Source organism: Rhipicephalus microplus, unplaced genomic scaffold (assembly GCF_043290135.1).
Source record: "Rhipicephalus microplus isolate Deutch F79 unplaced genomic scaffold, USDA_Rmic scaffold_12, whole genome shotgun sequence".
Classification (NCBI taxonomy): domain Eukaryota; kingdom Metazoa; phylum Arthropoda; class Arachnida; order Ixodida; family Ixodidae; genus Rhipicephalus; species Rhipicephalus microplus.
Window position 1 is genome coordinate 23,672,158 of NW_027464585.1, and position 21,350 is coordinate 23,693,507.

The window sequence follows — 21,350 nt, forward strand, 5'->3', positions numbered from 1 at the left end:
TGTGAAAACACTCTTATTCGCATGTTTGGTGTCACGTAGCACGTGAACTTATTATGAGCGGGCAGCTGATTAATTGTCCCTCTCATACAACCTAAACACACCAAGTCTGCCAGTACGAGACCCTCGTTCAATGAAAATAAGGGAAAGAAGTGTATACCTAAGGGCTCGTTTTTCCGTGTTTTAACACAATAATAATGAGATCTAACAGACAGTAATGCCAAGGAATATACAGGGGAAGTTATTAGAACCAATGGAATGTAAATAAGAAGAAAGAAGAAAGAAAAGTGGATGGAAAAAGAACCAGCTGTGAGCAGAAATCGAACCTACGACCTTCGAATAACGCGTTCGATGCTCTATCCACTGAGCTATCACAGCGGCCCTCCCTCCATCCACTTTTTTTGGGTTTATATGTAAATTTAGAAGTAGGAGTGACAGTCAGCGCCATCTATAAGCCAAAGAACGAGTGTGAAAACACTCTTATTCGCATGTTTGGTGTCACGTAGCACGTGAACTTATTATGAGCGGGCAGCTGATTAATTGTCCCTCTCATACAACCTAAACACACCAAGTCTGCCAGTACGAGACCCTCGTTCAATGAAAATAAGGGAAAGAAGTGTGTACCTAAGGGCTCGTTTTTCCGTGTTTTAACACAATATTAATGAGATCTAACAGACAGTAATGCCAAGGAATGTACAGGGGAAGTTATTAGAACCAATGGAATGTAAATAAGAAGAAAGAAGAAAGAAAAGTGGATGAAAAAATAACCAGCTGTGAGCAGGAACCGAACCTACGACCTTCGAATAACGCGTTCAATGCTCTATCCACTGAGCTATCACAGCGGCCCTCCCTCCATCCACTTTTTTGGGTTTATATGTGAATTTAGAAGTAGGAGCGACAGTCAGCGCCATCTATAAGCCAAAGAACGAGTGTGAAAACACTCTTATTCGCATGTTTGGTGTCACGTAGCACGTGAACTTATTATGAGCGGGCAGCTGATTAATTGTCCCTCTCATACAACCTAAACACACCAAGTCTGCCAGTACGAGACCCTCGCTCAATGAAAATAAGGGAAAGAAGTGTATACCTAAGGGCTCGTTTTTCCGTGTTTTAACACAATATTAATGAGATCTAACAGACAGTAATGCCAAGGAATGTACAGGGGAAGTTATTAGAACCAATGGAATGTAAATAAGAAGAAAGAAGAAAGAAAAGTGGATGAAAAAACAACCAGCTGTGAGCAGGAACCGAACCTACGACCTTCGAATAACGCGTTCGATGCTCTATCCACTGAGCTATCACAGCGGCCCTCCCTCCATCCCCTTTTTTGGGTTTATATGTGAATTTAGAAGTAGGAGTGACAGTCAGCGCCACCTATAAGCCAAAGAACGTGTGTGAAAACACTCTTATTCGCATGTTTGGTGTCACGTAGCACGTGAACTTATTATGAGCGGGCAGCTGATTAATGGTCCCTCTCATACAACCTAAATACACCAAGTCTGCCAGTACGAGACCCTCGCTCAATGAAAATAAGGGAAAGAAGTGTATACCTAAGGGCTCGTTTTTCCTTGTTTTAACACAATATTAAGGAGATCTAAAAGACAGTAATGCCAAGGAATGTACAGGGGAAGTTATTAGAACCAGTGGAATTTAAATAAGAAGAAAGAAGAAAGAAAAGTGGATGAAAAAATAACCAGCTGTGAGGAGGAACCGAACCTACGACCTTCGAATAACGCGTTCGATGCTCTATCCACTGAGCTATCACAGCGGCCCTCCCTCCATCCCCTTTTTTGGGTTTATATGTGAATTTAGAAGTAGGAGTGACAGTCAGCGCCACCTATAAGCCAAAGAACGTGTGTGAAAACACTCTTATTCGCATGTTTGGTGTCACGTAGCACGTGAACTTATTATGAGCGGGCAGCTGATTAATGGTCCCTCTCATACAACCTAAATACACCAAGTCTGCCAGTACGAGACCCTCGTTCAATGAAAATAAGGGAAAGAAGTGTATACCTAAGGGCTCGTTTTTCTGTGTTTTAACACAATATTAATGAGATCTAAAAGACAGTAATGCCAAGGAATGTACAGGGGAAGTTATTAGAACCAATGGAATGTAAATAAGAAGAAAGAAGAAAGAAAAGTGGATGAAAAAATAACCAGCTGTGAGCAGGAACCGAACCTGCGACGTTCGAATAACGCGTTCGATGCTCTGTCCACTGACCTATCACAGCGGCCCTCCCTCCAACCATTTTTTGGGGTTTATATGTGAATTTAGAAGTAGGAGTGACAGTCAGCGCCATCTATAAGCCAAAGAGCGAGTGTGAAAGCACTCTTATTCGCATGTTTGGTGTCACGTAGCACGTGAACCTATTATGAGCGGGCAGCTGATTAATTGTCCCTCTCATACAACCTAAACACACCAAGTCTGCCAGTACGAGACCCTCGTTCAATGAAAATAAGGGAAAGAAGTGTATACCTAAGGGCTCGTGTTTCCGTGTTTTAACACAATATTAATGAGATCTAACAGACAGTAATGCCAAGGAATGTACAGGGGAAGTTATTAGAACCAATGGAATGTAAATAAGAAGAAAGAAGAAAGAAACGTTAATGAAAAAATAACCAGCTGTGAGCAGGAACCGAACCTACGACCTTCGAATAACGCGTTCGATGCTCTATCCACTGAGCTATCACAGCGGCCCTCCCTCCATGCACTTTTTTGAGTTTATATGTGAATTTAGAAGTAGGAGTGACAGTAAGCGCTATCTATAAGCCAAAGAAAGAGTGTGAAAACACTCTTATTTGCATGTTTGGTGTCAGGTAGCACGTGAACTTATTATGAGCGGGCAGCTGATTAAGTCCCTCTCATACAACCTAAACACACCAAGTCTGCCATTACGAGACCCTCGTTCAATGAAAATAAGGGAAAGAAGTGTATACCTAAGGGCTCGTTTTTCCGTGTTTTAACACAATAATAATGAGATCTAACAGACAGTAATGCCAAGGAATTTACAGGGGAAGTTATTAGAACCAATGGAATGTAAATAAGAAGAAAGAAGAAACAAAAGTGGATGAAAAAATAACCAGCTGTGAGCAGGAACCGAACCTACGACCTTCGAATAACGCGTTCGATGCTCTATCCACTGAGCTATCACAGCGGCCCTCCCTCCATCCACTTTTTTGGGTTTATATGTGAATTTAGAAGTAGGAGTGACAGTGAGCGCCATCTATAAGCCAAAGAACGAGTGTGAAAACACTCTTATTCGCATGTTTGGCGTCACGTAGCACGTGAACTTATTATGAGCGGGCAGCTGATTAATTGTCACTTTCATACAACCTAAACACACCAAGTCTGCCAGTACGAGACCCTCGTTCAATGAAAATAAGGGAAAGAAGTGTATACCTAAGGGCTCGTTTTTCCGTGTTTTAACACAATAATAATGAGATCTAACAGACAGTAATGCCAAGGAATGTACAGGGGAAGTTATTAGAACCAATGGAATGTAAATAAGAAGAAAGAAGAAAGAAAAGTGGATGAAAAAACAACCAGCTGTGAGCAGGAACCGAACCTACGACCTTCGAATAACGCGTTAGATGCTCTATCCACTGAGCTAACACAGCGGCCCTCCCTCCATCCACTTGTTTGGGTTTATATGTGAATTTAGAAGTAGGAGTGACAGTGAGCGCCATCTATAAGCCAAAGAACGAGTGTGAAAACACTCTTATTCGCATGTTTGGCGTCACGTAGCACGTGAACTTATTATGAGCGGGCAGCTGATTAATTGTCACTCTCATACAACCTGAACACACCAAGTCTGCCAGTACGAGATCCTCGTTCAATGAAAATAAGGGAAAGAAGTGTATACCTAAGGGCTCGTTTTTCCGTGTTTTAACACAATATTAATGAGATCTAACAGACAGTAATGCCAAGGAATGTACAGGGGAAGTTATTAGAACCAATGGAATGTAAATAAGAAGAAAGAAGAAAGAAAAGTGGATAAAAAAATAACCAGCTGTGAGCAGGAACCGAACCTACGACCTTCGAATAACGCGTTCGATGCTCTATCCACGGAGCTATCACAGCGGCCCTCCCTCCATCCATTTTTTTGGGTTTATATGTGAATTTACAAGTAGGAGTGACAGTGAGCGCCATCTATAAGCCAAAGAACGAGTGTGAAAACACTCTTATTCGCATGTTTGGCGTCACGTAGCACGTGAACTTATTATGAGCGGACAGCTGATTAATTGTCCCTCTCATACAACCTAAACACATCAAGTCTGCCAGTACGAGACCCTCGTTCAATGAAAATAAGGGAAAGAAGTGTATACCTAAGGGCTCGTTTTTCCGTGTTTTAACACAATATTAATGAGATCTAACAGACATTAATGCCAAGGAATGTACAGGGGAAGTTATTAGAACCAATGGAATGTAAATAAGAAGAAAGAAGAAAGAAAAGTGGATGAAAAAATAACCAGCTGTGAGCAGGAACCGAACCTACAACCTTCGAGTAACGCGTTCGATGCTCTATCCACTGAGCTATCACAGCGGCCCTCCCTCCATCCACTTTTTTGGGTTTATATGTAAATTTAGAAGTAGGAGTGACAGTCAGCGCCATCTATAAGCCAAAGAACGAGTGTGAAAACACTCTTATTCGCATGTTTGGCGTCACGTAGCACGTGAACTTATTATGAGCGGGCAGCTGATTAATTGTCCCTCTCATACAACCTAAACACACCAAGTCTGCCAGTACGAGACCCTCGTTCAATGAAAATAAGGGAAAGAAGTGTGTACCTAAGGGGTCGTTTTTCCGTGTATTGACACAATATTAATGAGATCTAACAGACAGTAATGCCAAGGAATGTACAGGGGAAGTTATTAGAACCAATGGAATGCAAATAAGAAGAAAGAAGAAAGAAAAGTGGATGAAAAAATAACCCGCTATATATACATATATATATATAACCAGCATATAAATAACCAGCATATATATTTATATATATATCTATATATTACAAGGTGCCTGCTGCTGCTCTGCATCAACGCACACACTTCGTAATACGGAAGTCACGGCACTACATCAAAACTGCAAGGTGCCGGTTGCTGATATGTTTCACTCTATTATTTATTTCTGTTTGTGTCTAGCCATGCTGTATAAAGAATTCTGAGTAAAAGAAGACGCCTTCATTAAAAACTGTCTTTCGGTTTTACACTATTGGAAAAAATTATTCTGCAACACGTACTATTCAGTACCTGCATTTTTTTCACCAGAAGAAAGTTAATAGAAATAGAGTGTACTAGTGTTGTACACGTACCACATTGTGCAAAGTGTGGATGCGAGGCACGCTTTTCAAATACTATCATTTTGTTTAAGCACCATTATTTTACCGCACGAGAGATCGCGAAGGCATTTCACATCAACATTAGGGAATCATCCTATATCAGCCACCCATCAATGACAATTTTGAAAAAAAAGTGTCGCTGCTGAAACGGATGATGAACCCATCAAACAGGGTACATAGACAAGGATTTGAAATTACGACGGTGCGCATAGGCATAGTGTGACGAAATTGATATATATATAATCGGAGGCCATAAAGAGTCTCACAACGCCTTACAGGTAGCAGCCCATTATCGAGCGTTTGCTGCTTGCTTTATCAACGCCTCTGGAAAGGCATTATATGTTTTTTGCTAGATGGACATATATGTCCATTTTTAGAGCTGTTTGAAAGCTGCTATGTGTTCTTAGTGGTGATGGCTGCACTATCCCGGCTTTTTCGACGTAGTTTATGGCCTCCCAAATGTGCCTACAAATCACCGAACGGGCTTGTTTTCATCCTGACACCTGTCGAACAAAGTTCGTTAAAGGAGCCCTGATGGAATGAATTCACTAGAAGAGCTTCTTGCTTCAGGAATTCAATGCCGCAAAAATTTTAAGAATCCGTCCAGTGCGAGCGGAGTTACAAAGGTTTGTCACACGGTGCAATTGCACTATCTCTTTTCTCGTCCCGACGAAAACGCTGGAAGCTAAGCAGGGAGGGGTGGCAGGAGAAAATAAATTCCGTTACTCGCACCTCGTGACCTTGAGCACTTCTTTTTTTTTTGAATGCGCGGCTTCTTCAGTCTGATCGCACGCGGACGCGTGGACAAGCAGCGGCCTCCAGCGACAATCTCTGTAGCTTGCGTTTTCACCCACGGCCGGGCTAGACTGCATCTGCGCGCTCCCTTCTTACGGTCTTCGCAGCGAGTGTAGTACATGCCTCTCGCCACTCATTTGAGGGAGGCGCTGCAACCCTGCCATCTTCCGCTGCTCCTTACAGCGCGTGCAACGCCAGCACAGGGGTTCGGGTGCGCTTCTCCACTCACTGCGCGTCGACAAACAAGTTGCTTAATCATTGCAGATGCCAAAATGGTGTATGGGATTGCTAATACCTGATGATGCTGGGCTTGAACCTATACACCTCTGAAGAGTGCAGTTTGCTGGCAGTATCACAAGCCCCGAAGTGTGCGCATGATCGTAGCCTCTTTGTGACAAAAAGCGGCATACCACACAACTCTTACAGAATTGTCTGGGTACGCTGAATTCTTTCTTCTATCACATTCTGTTAGATGCAAAGAAACAAGGCCTTTTTCTCTCTTTTCTGTGCATCTGCTGCGATTTTCTTAACGCATGTGTGGTGCTTGCTTTTGCGATAATATTTTGACGCATTTTTTTCTTCTTACAGCAATCGCTGCACTTTCTCGCATTTTGGAGCGCAATCGTCCTATCATAGTCCGGTATCGACCCGTACAATGAGCGTAGCTGTTTTTTGTTTGAGTGTAAACACTTGCTGCTTCTTCTTCAGTGAAAGCGTCTTGTGAAGTTCAAACATCCAGATCTGTTTCATTGATCTCCACTTTTCGCTTCCTTTATGTTTGACTTAGGGGCCAAACTCGTGAAGCAGGATATTTGCGAGGCTTCTATGCACTTGAAATAATGTCGGAAAGATAGTTCTCGGAAAGAGTAGGCGCGCACGCGCAGTCAGGAATAAGTTTTCTGATGCGGAACGCAGGCACATTGTGTTCATCGCGCAAGTGTCTGCTGCATACGACTGTCGATGTAGACTTGTCGTTAATAATGAGGTTGTCTCTCGCAATATTCTTTTGTCACTTTTGTCACTTTTGTCACAGCTCATTATTGTTTGGTATTGGTGAAAAGGAACACCGAGTGTTTTCCGCAAACGGGACTTGCAATACGAAACCACGGCGATCGAGTGGTCGTGGCGAAACACAGCAATACACCTTGGCGCTGCTAATATATATCCATGTGCACAGTGCGCGCAGTGAAGGCTGTGCGACTGCCTTCTCGACTAAAAAAAATACTGTAGACTGAACACTAACAAAGCACTGAATGAAGTGAAGCCACGGTGGGTGGATCACAGAATAAAGCAAGCCACACTAAAACTAAAAGACAATCCACAACAACCTGCTTGTAGCAATAAGCCACAATAGAATTTATACAGCTTTTTCAGAAAAACAGCGGCCTACTTGCCGAAAAGTTGTAATGTTGTCAATTTCTATTTCTAAACATGTTGTTCCACGAACTAGAAAGATAGCGTAGAACTCATTTGCACTTCAGTTTTAGTACCGGGGCAAGCGGCTTGAGAGCGTAAGCAGCTGCGTAGTTCGTTAGCATTCTGCATGGACCTGGCTTGCAAAGGAATGAAAAAAGCTTGGGGTCTCCGGAATCAATATTTCCAAGTGGTGTTAACACCTTGACAATGCACACCACTACTCTATGCGTGCCATCCGAACACGTTATTCAGCAGCAAGGGCCCTCTTTCTTTACTTTCTTTCCCCTTATACGCAGGCCCCGCCGTGGTGGTCTAGTGGCTAAGGTACTCGGCTGCTGACCCGCAGGTCGCGGGTTCAAATCCCGGCTGCGGCGGCTGCATTTCCGATGGAGGCGGAAATGTCGAGGCCCGTGTGCTCAGATTTGGGTGCACGTTAAAGAACCCCAGGTGGTCAAAATTTCCGGAGCCCTCCACTACGGCGTCTCTCATAATCATATGGTGGTTTTGGGACGTTAAACCCCACAAATCAATCAATCCTTATACGCAGTTCTTTAGCCATTAGACGTACAACAGACGTGCGTGTTAGAGTTGTCAGGCTGCAGGCAGCAGCTATTAGCCCTGAAAACACTTCAAATGTATTTGTAAAAATAAAGAAAATAGAAAATAGCTAGAAAAGGCAAGGCGCGCTCGTCATTCCATGAGCGACCTCTCTTAATTGCGACATCGTTGTCCGACGAGACCAAGGGCCAAAGGTGTTTAGTACTCTCTGATTGCAGAACAGGTGCAGCATTGTTCTTATATCTTTCTGATTGTTGCCAGTGTTTTATGCCTTCTGAAGTATGCCTCTCATTAGCCGATTATTTCGCATTTTCATTGAGTTTCAGCTTGTATTATCCACGAGCACATACATACCTACGTTAGGCGGCAAGCCATCTGGTAAATTAGTTTTCATTTAGTAGACGATCCTACCTCTATCCTCGATTTCCTTAAAAAAAAAACCTCCACCTTTTCGCCGAGAACCGTTATTCCATGGTTTTGTACCGACAAACTCCCTTGTGCCCTGTGCGCGACGCAGAAGATGCCATGTCAGGGTTGCTACGCCCCTACCACCGACGGGTGGCGAAACATTCTCAGAAACTTTCCCATTGTATTCGCGACGGGTGAGAAAGCCGTAAGAAAAAAAGCGCGCGCAGGCGCAGTCTAGCCCGGCCTTGTTTGCTCACGGACGATTTTTAGCTCACATGCAACTGGGCCGACACCTTGGTCACCTCTGCCCGTTTCAAGCCGCCGGCCCTCCATTCCCTCGTTGGGAGCCCTCTCCTCCTCGTTTCCGCTTTTCGTAGTTCGTACCCCACTGCCCTCCAGGGTTCATTCGCCTGTTTTCGCGGAAGATGGTCATGCTCCTTTTCTTTTTCGTAGTGTTAGCTACACTGGCCTCGCTGAGCCAATTTCCCGAGGCACTGGTCTGCGAATGCGCAATGATACTCCGACGCCGCAGCGTGCGGCTCGCCACCGGTGTGCGCGCGATTCGATGCGCTGCGCAGACGATCAGTGGTGTCACGCACCGGAGCCGGCACCTACCTCGCACTAGGCCACGCGCGACTCGCCGCCGCCGGTGTGCGCATTCCAGAGCAGTGCCGTCATAGCCTTGGTAGAGATATGGACGCCGACGCGCGCGCCTTCCCTGTGCAGTCGCCATCTGACACTGCGCTGGAGCCGCTTGATAGCGCCTCCGACTGGCGTTTGCAACTGTGGTATAGCCATGGAGATGGAAGAATAATCAGCTGAACCTTTGCTAACGCTACGTATATCCTGGCATAGCTGAGCTAAGCCACTGCCATTTTTTGTCTTTTTTCTACAGTTACGTTTATTAGCCATTGACTAATTGATTGATTGATTGATATGTGGGGTTTAACGTTCCAAAACAACTATATGATTATGAGAGACGCTGTAGTGGAGGGTTCCAGAAATTTTGACCACGTGCGGTTCTTTAACGTGCACCCAAATCTAAACACACGGGCCTACAACATTTCCGCCTCCATCGGAAATGCAGCCACCACCGCCTGGATTCGATCCCGCGACCTGCGGGTCAGCAGCCGAGTACCTTAGCTACTAGACCACCGCGGTGGGGTACGTTTATAAGCCATGAACAGGAGTGTAGAATACAAGCAAACATTCAATTATATGCGAGGCAGTTGTTTCGTTTAACATGGAATATTTTACACTGCAACGGGTTAAATACGGACGCAGAGGGTCTGTTTTTAACACGTCGCACTATAAAATATTCCACGATGAACATCCAGCAATTTGCGCAGCTCACGATTCTGCCTCCATCTGTTCAGCTTATGCAGCAGTTTTGTTTAACCGATTTTCGTTTCCTGAGAAGTGCATACGTATACCGGTTCAATGCAGCTGGTATATACCTTTCAAGTAAACTGATCCTTACCAGGGCAAACTTCTGCTTGGCGTAGAAGAAAGGAGGCCACGCCCAGTTGTAGCCGAGTCCGGCGGCAAACACGGCTAGAGCAGGCCTAGCGGGACCTTGCAAGCCGCCCCCGCTGCGAAAGACCAAGTAGGCGGCATAGCCCATGGCACTGTTGAACACCACCCATAGCGCAACCTGGCTTGTGCTTCCGGGAAAATTGCGTACCAGTTGACACCGCTGCGACGTTTAAAGTGACTGTAGTAACCGCCGAACATGCAGAAGTCGCAAGGTACATCATACACCTCGTTTAGTATAATAGTTAAGAAGGTGTTCTGCGCGTATCTTTAGCGCGACTCATCTGTGGCAAGCCATCTGATAATAAGGGATATTATCAGGACAAAATCCAAAACTAGTTTTCCAGCAAATAAACTTGGGTGGGCGAAATGCGTAGTATATACAAAAGTTTAATGTATGTGCCAGATGCGAAGTTATTTGAAGATGTTCTGCGGGAGCTGATTGACGTTTGTGGCAAGGGATAATATAAAAACACTTTCATCGAATAGAGTTGAATTTGTACTGTAGCGACGTGGCCGCTACCGCGCACGCTGTGGTCACCAAAGCCTGCGGAGCAGCATTCCAAGCAACGTGCTGCTCTCCTCTATGTTTATCTTTCGTCTCTTTCGCTCTTGCCACTTCCGGTGTACGGTGTGCACGTGCTCTATTTTTGACTCTTTGGTTGTGAGAATAAAGAAGACCTTGTTACTGAAAAAAACCTGTCCGTGTCGTACAACCTGGTTCTACAAAGTGGTGACCTGGAGTCCTTCGCGGCACTGTCAAAGTATTGTAGAGTCAAGAGAAGGAGTCTCTCTTGTCTCTTCTCCTGTCCCCCCCTTCCCTGTCGTTTGTACGGGTATGCACTCTTTATTATTGTAGAGTCATGCAGAGCAACGAGCGGCACCTAAACACGGAAGCTACTTGCACGACAGTTCATGACGTCTCTGCGATCTCTCTTGGACTATCAGCTTACTGGGACCGCAACCTTTCAATTTGGTTCGTTCAAGCTGTCACAATTCGTGTTTTCTGGCGTGTGCCAGAACAACGCAAGTACGTTTCGACGCTGTCAACAGCTGTTGCCGAAGAAGTATCTGACCTGCTTTCCGGACCCCCCTCAATCACACCATACAGCATTCTCAAGGCTGCTTTGCTGGAGCAAACGACGGCAACACAGCGTTCCCGCACACAGCAGTTGCTCTCCGGGGACGAATGAGGCGACCGCCGGCCCAGCCAGCTTCTGCGTCATATGCGTCAACTCATGAGCGGCTACACTACCACTACTGACGAGAACTTGTTGTGGGAACTGCTTCTGCAGCGCCTTCCTGCCAGTGCGCAAATGGTACTAGCCACTGCATGCACGTTAGACCTCCACGGTTTGGCCAGCCTGGCGGACATGGTCTTGGAGGTGGGCACGCCGTCTGTGTGCAACGTCACGCCGTCATTCAACAACGTTAGTGCCGCTCCACAAACATAATCTGACCCTGCTTCTCCCATCGATGTGCTTTACGATCGCCCAGAACAACTGGTTTGTGTCGCGGAGCGTCATTACACCACACTACGTCACCGAAACCGCAGCCGAAGCTCCCCGCGTTATGGACGCGCACAACGCTCTCAATTCCCCACACCACCAGGCATATGCTATTACCATCGCCGTTTTAGACAGGGTGCGTGTCACTGCCTCCAACCTTGCTCATGGCAGGGAAGCAGGTAGGCCGACCATTGACGGTGACGAGTGGTCAAGGTCAACCCATAAGTCTCCTGTTTCACGTCATGGACAAAATCACAGGTCAGCGGTACCTGGTGGACACTGGTGCAGAGGTCACCATTATGACGGCTCAAAAATCCGACCGAACAATACCCCTGATCTTCTACCTGAAAGCTGTCAACGGTAGCAACATCCCCGTATACAAATTGCAGTCGCTCACTCTGAACCTAGGCTTGCGCCGCTTGTTTCGTTGGATTTTCCTCGTCGCTGACGTACGCCGTGCCCTCATTGGTGCCGACTTCTTAAACCACCATGGACTGCTAGTCGACGTGAAATGGCAACGCCTGTTAGGTCTTACTACAATGCTCTCTGTCTATGGTGTTGTTTCCCATGACACGAACATATTCGGCCCAGCTGCAACAAGACCGATGACAATTTCGCAGGACTTCTTCAAGAATTTCCAAACGTGACGCAAACGCCTGACTGGACGAAACCCGTTCAACATGAAGTCCACCACCATATAATCACTACAGGTCTACCTGTTTTCGCTCGCCCATGGCGACTTGCTCCAGATAAGCTTAAAGTAGCCAGGGCTGAGTTCGAACACATGTTGCAACTTGGAATAATACGACCATCACCGAGCAGCTGAGCGTTTCCTCTCCACCTCGTCCCCAAAAAGTCAGGTGACTGGAGACCCTGCGAAGACTGCCGTTCCATGAACGCAAAAACTATTCCCGACAGGTATCCCCTGCCTAACACTCAGGATTTCACATAAGCTCTACATTGCACAACAGTGCTATCTAAAATCGACTTAGTCAAAGCCTTTCACCAAGTTCCTGTTGCTGCAGAAGATGTTCCAAAGACGGCAATTACCACCTCATTTGGCCTTTTTGAGTTCCTGAGAATAAAATTCGGCCTCCGCAATGCTGCGAAAACGTCATAGCGGTTCATTGACATGGTCATACGTGATTTGCCGTTTGTGTTCGTCTACGTCGATGACATGCTGGTGGCGAGTTCATTCCTCGAGGAGCACTTGAAACATCTCCGTTAACTTTTCGAACATCTGTTAGCCAACGGAATCGTTGCGAACACCGCAAAAAGTTAATTCGGGGTGTCGTTTCATGATTTCTGGGTCACTTGGACAGCAGTGGAATCAGCCCCCTTCCTGACAAAGTGCAAGCAATCGTCGAGTTCCCCAAGCCTACATCAATAAGCTGCGCCAGTTTGTACGGCTAGTAAATTTATACCGCTGATTTATTAGGAACTGTTGGAGCCCCTCGACAATTCGCTCTGTGGCAAACCCTTGGAAATTGCACTGCCATGAAACACCGCTGCAGAAGAAGTTTTCAGCTTCATCAAGAACGCTTTGTATAAAGACACACTGCTGACGCACCACAATCCCAGTTACCCTTTGGTGGTCATGACGGATGCATCCTGTTATGCACTTGGGGCCGTACTCCAGCAGAAAGTGAACAATCAGCGGCAGCGCCTTGCCTTGTTCTTCAAGCGTATGACCTCTGCCCAAAGAAACTTCAGTGTTTTTGGCTGTGAGTTGCTCGCCATCTTTCGTGCCAAGCGTCATTTTCGACACCTACTTGAAGGTCGCTTTTTTACAATTTTCACTGGTCACAAACCTCTCACCTCAGCCGATCTGAATCACTGTAAACACTGCGCGAAGTGCGCCAGCTCGCGTTCATCTCGGAGTTTTCAACTGTTATATGCCACATCAGCGATGTTGACAACGACCCAGCTGACGCTCTCACGTCGCGTGGACGCCATCACCCACAGTCGCTCCAAAACGTGCACCTCAACACCCTTTCCAATCAAACTCCAGGATATCGCTGCAGCCTTATCAAAAGACACCGAGCTTGAACACTTACGCGAAGCGTTCACATGACTTCAGCTCAAATCCATCACCTTTGAAGATGTTCCAATAATTTTTGACACCTTCACAGGCACACCCGGGCCATTTCTAACCAACCATTTTCGTAAGAAAATACTCAACACCTATCACAGCGTTTCTCAACCCGGAATATGCGCTTCCCAAAAGCTTGTTTCTTCACGCTTTGTCTGACCCGGCATGAACGCCAACACCAAGGATTGGGCTTATGAGTGTGCATCGTGTCAGCGTGCAGCAGGCCAAAGTTCCACGGTACCCCGTTGCTCCATCACAGCCCTTCTTGCAACCCGACAAAGGTTTCGCCGTTGTGCATATTGACATTGTTGGCACATTACCCTCATGTCAAGGCTATTGCTACCTTCTGACATGTGTAGATCGTTTCACTTGCTGGACCGAAGCGACTTCTATGACCGACATATCTGCAGCTACCGTCGCAACGGCTTTTTTTTTCTACCGGGATATCCCAATTTGGCTGTGCGACAACGATTGTGTCAGACCGGGGTCGCCAGTTCGAATCGTCCCTCTTTTCGGAGCTCCTGAAACTACTTGGTATTTCACGCCTGCGAACAGCGTCATACCATCCGCAAACAAACGGCCTCACCGAGAGATTCCACCGGCACCTCAAAGCACTCACAGCATACGGTTGCCCCAACAGGTGGGTCGACCACCTCCCGCTCGCGCTACTCGTAATTCGATCTCCTTTCAAGGAGGACATCTCCTGCTCCACTTCCGAGCTTGTTTATGGCACTTCGCTTCACCTACCTGTCGATTACTTCGAAGAAAGCGGCAGTGTTACCCAGCTAACGGCAGTCGACCAGCAGGGCGGCGTCTTTCGGCACATTCGTCCGCAGCCTACACGCAGCCAACCACGTGCAGCGTACATCGCTCGGGACCTAAAGGCAGCGACACATGTGTTGTGTGGTACGGCTCTGTGCGCACCCCGCTTCAACCACACATCGGTCTCTTCCGTGTGTTAGAGCGCTGGCCTGCGTATTTCATCGTCGACATCACTGGGACACACCATAAAATCGCGCTCGAGCGGCTCAATCTTAATTGCCTCGTCGTGCTTCCTTTCGCTGGATACGAAGACCCCTCCTCGCCAGTATTCCTCCCGTCACCACCTCTGCGCCGCGTTCCCTTGGATGACACTTCAACTGGGAACCATTCGTCGCACCAGCTTCGTATCTAAAGGCGCGTTCACACTTGGCTTCGAAGACAGCGAAACCAGCGGAACTCTCCGGAAACTGGCTCGTTTCGCCGCCCAAGCGACCAAAAACCACGCCGTGGCCGGTGCGCGAGAACTGCTCTGAAACCCATCCCCCCCCCCCCCCCACGCGAAACCGGATCTGGTTTCCGCTTTACAGCCTAGGCTGCGATAGATCAAACCGCGTGACCTAATCAGCCGGCCACAAATTCAACATGGTGGCACAGGCGTTGGCGGTGGCTCGCATCGGCTCAAATCGCAAACTACCCATGCAGCATAACAAAGCTTGATGGCCTCACTTTAGCCGCTTTCAGTGCACTGCGTGCACCTGCTCTATTTTCAACTCTCTGGTTGTCACAATAAAGCAGACGTTGTTACCGAAAAGACGGGTCCGTCTCGTGCAGCTTGGCTCTACAGTACTTTCGCTTTGGTCTTGTTTGTACAAGTGCCTTTCATCTCATTTTTTGGGTTGGTTAACATCGAAAATGTTCTGATGCTTTCCAGTCGTTATCCCTAGTTCATTGTGCAGCAATTTAGTCGTTATCGTCCGTTTTCAGATCGAAGAAGACGTTTCTGTGTGACTTTTTTTGAATGCCCATGTGGGACTTGACAAACTTCAGGGGTCGTACACTCGAGTCGACATTTTGACGAGTAGATTCGTCTTTTTCAAGGCTTGAACTGAAGAATACTTATCGAAACATCGGCACGAGTACACAAGCCTTGTCAACAGGCTGTGTCTTCGCAAGCTTTCATCTTCCTTTTATGCAATACCGTGAGGTGTAAAACCACCTGCGTGGCAAAATAACCAATCTCACTCAGCGACCAGCCTTTTTGTGGCCGCGCATGCAATACAAACAGCACATGCCCTCAATTCCAATCATGCATTGTATTAGGGCTTGCAATGACGTACACAAGTTAACTAGACAACCCGAATGCTCTTTGCGATTATGTTTTCTTGTTTGGAGGTTTGCATGCTATACCTCGTGAAAGAATGGGATAAAACCCAGGGACGGGGCCAACCAGATTTAAACAAACGTTTGTCCCGTCTTTGAGATGTTGTCCAGTTCCTCTAGTATCCCAACTTACCCAACTTAGCCGCTTCTTGCTTTACTTTCTTCGACGATGGGTGACCATAAACTAGCACATATTTCGATCATTCACAGTGTAGTACAGTTTTGCTGTGCCGCCGCACAGCCCTTCCTCTATCCCGTACCTCGGCATGTATCTCACTCACTCACCTTGATAACATCGTCATGCCTGGTCTTGATGATGTAGAAGCCGGCCAGACTGCCCAGGTTTGGCAGAAGCACCCAGCAGGCCGCCTGGGTGGCCTCGTCGTATTCCATGCTCGCGCGAAGTTACGCCTGCGACAAAACGACTTCATGAACAAGCCCTCACCCACTCACTACGTGTACTAAATTGTTAGTTGAACGATTGAAGGGGCGTCTGGTTTGTCAGACATAGGAAAGAAACTGACAGTTTCAGGTTAATCCAAATTCGTCACAAATTTCAAACATGCGGCTTTCTCAGGCCATGTGAAGGAAAAGGCCGCAATAGGCATCTGACACTCACGCCTCAAAGGACTGCTTGCAAAAAATACCTGTACTTCAAAAGCCACTTTTTTGCTCACTGTGGCATAAAAAACACAGTGAAGAACTAATTATGCTAATGTTTATGAAAGGTGTAATTTCAGTTCAGCCATTATTAATTGATAAGTGAAGTTTAACGTCCCAAACCACCATGTGATCATAAAAGACGCTGTACTGGAGGCTTCCAGAAATTTCGACCACCTGGGGGTTTTCAACGTGCACCCAAATCGGAGCCCATGGGCCTACAGTATTTTTGCCTCCATCGAAAATGCAGTCGCTGCAGCTCGGTTTCAATCACGCAACGTGCGTATCAGCAGCCGAGTACCTCAGACACTAGACCAGCACGGTGGAAATTCGGCCATAATGGGAGCATTCATGAATTCGTCTCAGCTTCGTCTTTTCGGCTCTGACAGCATTCACGCATACCCGCAACTGCTTATTGCAAGACGGAAGTTCAGCAAGAACTCGTCCCACTTCACTGCCTTGATCGTTATATAGGCTGACTAATCAAAATTGTCCTGTAAGTTTACGATGAATTTTTTTATTTGAAATGAAAGCCAAGGCACAACAATAAAATGTACAACTGCGCTCGAAGCAGAAGCATAAGGACTCCGCAAAGCTATGCGCTAGCAGAGGTGGGATTGAAAAAAAAACTTTATTGATTGTGCGGCAGATTAGTGGTTCAGCCGCGTATTTTGAAACGCTGGCACCGCATGTGTCTGGGGACGCGCGCGCCTGCGAACAGACGCACGCACACACGAAGTGTTCACGGGTGTTCTATCATGAAGAAGCACTCTCGCTACTTCGCAGTTGCATTAGGATCAGGCAGCCGCTCACACCAGTAAGCCACCGTGCAGCACCTTCGAGTGGTTTTGGTTAGGTGGTGATAGTTTCAATGTGTAACGTCACTTCAGCTTTTAAACGCGAAGTGCCTTGGCGTCAGCATGTGCAAGGACGGTGACGTGGACTCGCTCACTGAATTTCGTGCCGACCGGTTTTGCCTCCGCCATCTCCGATGGCAGCACAGCTCTGGCTGAACGGCTCGTTCTCCGCCATTTCCATCCTTGGACTCCTGCAACCATGTCCATCTTTCCTATCTTCTCCCTACTTCTGTATGTGGGTCTCCCTGTCCCTATCTCTGATCCTATCCTTTTTAATAATCACTTTCTCTTTTAATCCCTCCTTACCCCCATCCCTCGTGAGCCACTCTTGAGGTGTCGCACTATAATGCAGACAGTTCACTTTTATCTTCTTTTTACTCTTTTAAGAATCACTTACATGGACGGCGACGTGCATGAGTGAATCGCCAGCGACAAGCAGGCATCAAATACAACGTGAATCATCGACAGCAATACCAGAAATCTAAAGAGGCAAGTTCGCATGTTGTTTGTTTCCATGCCAAGGGGCGAAAGGCCAAGTACAATAAGAATTGATATCGACAATAATTGTGAAGCCACACTTGATCAGCGCTTTTCAAAATGTTTTCTGCGCTCAGCGTGGTTTTCCATTGATCCGAGGTCACTGCATTGGTAGCATTCAGCACTGAACGAGGAAATGTTACAATAGCCTCGACGTTAACCACCTAGTTCTTGTTTACGCGGGGATACTGCTGGCTGTGAAACACACGTGGCTTAATTGCTTACAGAACGGACATGCTTCATGCTGGCTCGTCTTATTGAAATCCATGAAAACGAACGGCTCTTTGTTTCAGTTAAAAACTGACGTATGAAAGGTGATAATCACGCCAGTCATGGACACTTTCGCAGATTTCAGCAGTGGCATTTCCACGCTTCAGCTGAGATTTTAGCGCACAATATTATGACAACATTGAACCATTAAGTAAACGCCATGTCTTTCAATATGATGAGCGAGCATATACATGTATGCTCGCTCATCATATTGGTTGATTGATTGATATGTGGAGTTTAACTTCCCAAAACCACCTTATGATTTGGAGAGACGCCGTAGTGGAGGGCTCCGGAGATTTTGTCCACCTGGGGTTGCTTGATCCTCATAACCAGCTAAATAAAAGCACCAATTCAAAATGGGTTTTTGGTCGATGAATACGAGGCTGTTCAAGATATGTATCTCTGATAGATAAGCGTGGTCAAGGCTTGCAACCACTGTGCTTCCGCGACGCATTAGGATCCACCAGAGTCGCTGAAGAACTCGAGATTTTCCACAAATTTTCACTGGTTGCTTTAGGAGAGGTAGCCCATCTTACAGCGGAAGCAGCACGCGTTGGTTGCCGTCGAAGTTCAAGCTTTAAGGCCATATTCGACACTAAACTTCACTCTATTAGAGCTTCCCAGATTTTCCTTGAAGATATCATTACTCCGAAGCCGACCGTAATCAACCTTTGCGGCTACATTTAATCAGGTCTCACAATTCCGGCATGTGCCGTACAATAGGTGACCAGTAAAAGAGCGAGGGATTGCGGGATGCACCGACTGCTACCGGCTCCGGTTTGAGAAGAGTAGACGACGGTGAACCGCTTCGCCACAAGCCTCAGATTATTCGGGATACGCGCGCGGTTGCCCGTTTATCTTCGTCCTGAAAAACCATGGTCAGTTTTCAGCCGTTGGCTGCTCCAACTCGAGCGTGAAAGGCAAACGCATGAATCGATTGCCACGAAACGAAGAAAGGAAAATGAGATGGGCCGTGGCTGTGAAGAGAGCGATGGTGACACGTAGCCTTTGAGTATACACGGAACGTTAAATCTGGAGTGTGCGAAAAGTTTTATCACAGATACATGTGTATTACACGCCAAAAAAACTTATGTATGAATTTGCTGTGAATATTATATTGAAAAATAAATTGTCGCACAGGCGCGCCTAGCAAATATATTATGGGAACGCGTGGGTCAAATATACCTGCTATACGAAATGAGCACCGGCCATTGCACCCATATATATATGACAAAAAAGGCAAAAGTTTCACTCAAGAGTAAGTGTACACGAAGCGCTGGACGAGTGCACTTGCGCTTATTTTGGTCAAACTGTGCGCCAGGACGGCAATCAAAGGAAGAAGTGCATTAAACAAGCGCAGGGTTTAGATTACTCGGCGCCACCTACGTCTGACTGTATTGTTTATGTGCCGCCGTGCCGCGCAGCTTATAAGCTGCGCGGCACGATTATAATCAAGATTATATAATTATAATCAAGATCAGAGTTTATATAAACATCTGGCTTCAACTAAGAAATGAACCTCATAGCACACGGAAGGCGAGAAAAAAAAGATATCTCAATTCGCTTGTCTTGCAGGCCACGGCCAGCCTAGGTCCGGGAGCAAAGTTTCAGGCCTTTGTTAGGCCATTCCAGATGAATAGCACGGCTACCATAAGGATCGCTCAACACAAGTCAGATGTGTTCGCCTTAGGAGCCAGAGGCACTCCCCAAGGGGCGGTCATCTCCCCCTTGTCGTTCAATATAGTCATGAAGGACTCATCGCAGAGGCTCAGATCCCTGCCCAATATAGGCCACTTGCTTCACGCGGACGATGTCACGATCTGGTGCCCGGGAGGATCCCTCGCAGATGTAGAAAACGCGCTGCAATCAGCCCTAGAAGAAACGGAGCCCTACCTAGAAGGCACAGGCCTCCAACTCTCTCCAAAAAAATCAGAACTGTTACTGTACAGGCGGGCCAGGCAAGGCATTAGGAGGCTTACACACCTAGACCAAATTCACATCTCCCTTTTTGCAAGAAATGGACAGCGCATTCCACGAGCAGATTCAATCAGAATCCCGAAACTACTGATGGACGCGAGAGGGTGTAACGCCAAAACCCTGACGAACATCACGGCCAAAACCTAAAGCATGCTGAGACTTGCTGCTAGACTATCAGGACGCAGAAAGGGACTAAGTGAAGCTAACCTACTTCGGATCCATCATGCCTTCCTAACGAGCCACATTAATTATGTAGCATCGGACTTACCTGGACTAGAACAGAAAAAAATAAGCTAGACACTCTCATCCTTAAGAGCATCAAAAAGGTACTGGGGTTACCAGTAACCACATGCTCTGACAAATTAGGACAACTCGGTATGCACAACGAAATTGATGAAGTGATCGAAGCGCAGGTCACCGCCCAGGTGGTCAGGCTCTCGTCAACCAGGGCAGGAAGACGCATCCTGGACGAGGCTGGCATGGCTCCCAGAATGCTTGCTGAACGGGATATTACCTTATCCTGGGAGGTCCGGGAAACCTTTGTGGTCAGCCCATTCCCTCGGAATATGCACCCGCAATAAAATGTAGGGAGGCGAAAAGCCCGAGCATTAGCGATATTACACAACGCCGCCGAGAATCGAGAATCGACTGTCTCTGTCGACGCGGTTCAGTACGGCGAGTCTAGCACATTCGCGCTGGCAGTCATTGACGCCAACGGGGAATTACGCTCCTCAGCCTCAGTCAGGTTAGCTACGAGCGCTGTTGCAGAACAGGTCGCCATAACCCTGGCCATAACCGACCGCTCACACACCACCGTGTTAATAGACTCACGAGCGGCCATCGAAGCTTTTGAGTCGGGTAACCTAGTGCGACAGGCTGCTTCCATTCTAGAAAAAAGAACAGACCCTGGCACTCACTTAATCTCTTGGTTTCCCGCCCATATGGTTGAGGACGTTCATCAGCACGTACCTAACCTCAACGAGCTTGCCCATGACCGTGCGCGAGATCTAACGCGCCGCGGCGGCATGGAGGCCTTATGGGGTCAGGATGAAATCCAGCATAACGATCAACTTCTTACCTTTAATGAAATCACATCTCACTATCGGCTAAGTAGAAGGGCTTATCCTCTTCCTCACCCGAGATTAGATAGGTCTCAGTCAATTACAATTACATTGCTCCAGACGGGCTCGTTCCCCTCGCGGGGCCTTCTCAGTCGTATCTCCACAGACGTTGACTCGAGTTGTCCAGAATGTAATGAAATTA

At 46.9% G+C, this 21,350-nt stretch overlaps 1 protein-coding gene across 1 annotated transcript in view; it reads right to left on the reverse strand.

The window, feature by feature from the left end:
• Positions 1 to 21,350, reverse strand: part of LOC119167807 (translocator protein-like) — a 67,909-nt gene that overhangs the window by 26,230 nt on the left and 20,329 nt on the right. The window contains exons 2-3 of the mRNA XM_037419329.2: positions 16,072 to 16,197; positions 9,992 to 10,207 (exon numbers count right to left, since the gene is read on the reverse strand). Coding sequence (XP_037275226.1) covers positions 9,992 to 10,207; positions 16,072 to 16,179 — 324 coding nt within the window. The 5' untranslated portion in view covers positions 16,180 to 16,197. The remainder of the gene's footprint in view (positions 1 to 9,991; positions 10,208 to 16,071; positions 16,198 to 21,350) is intronic.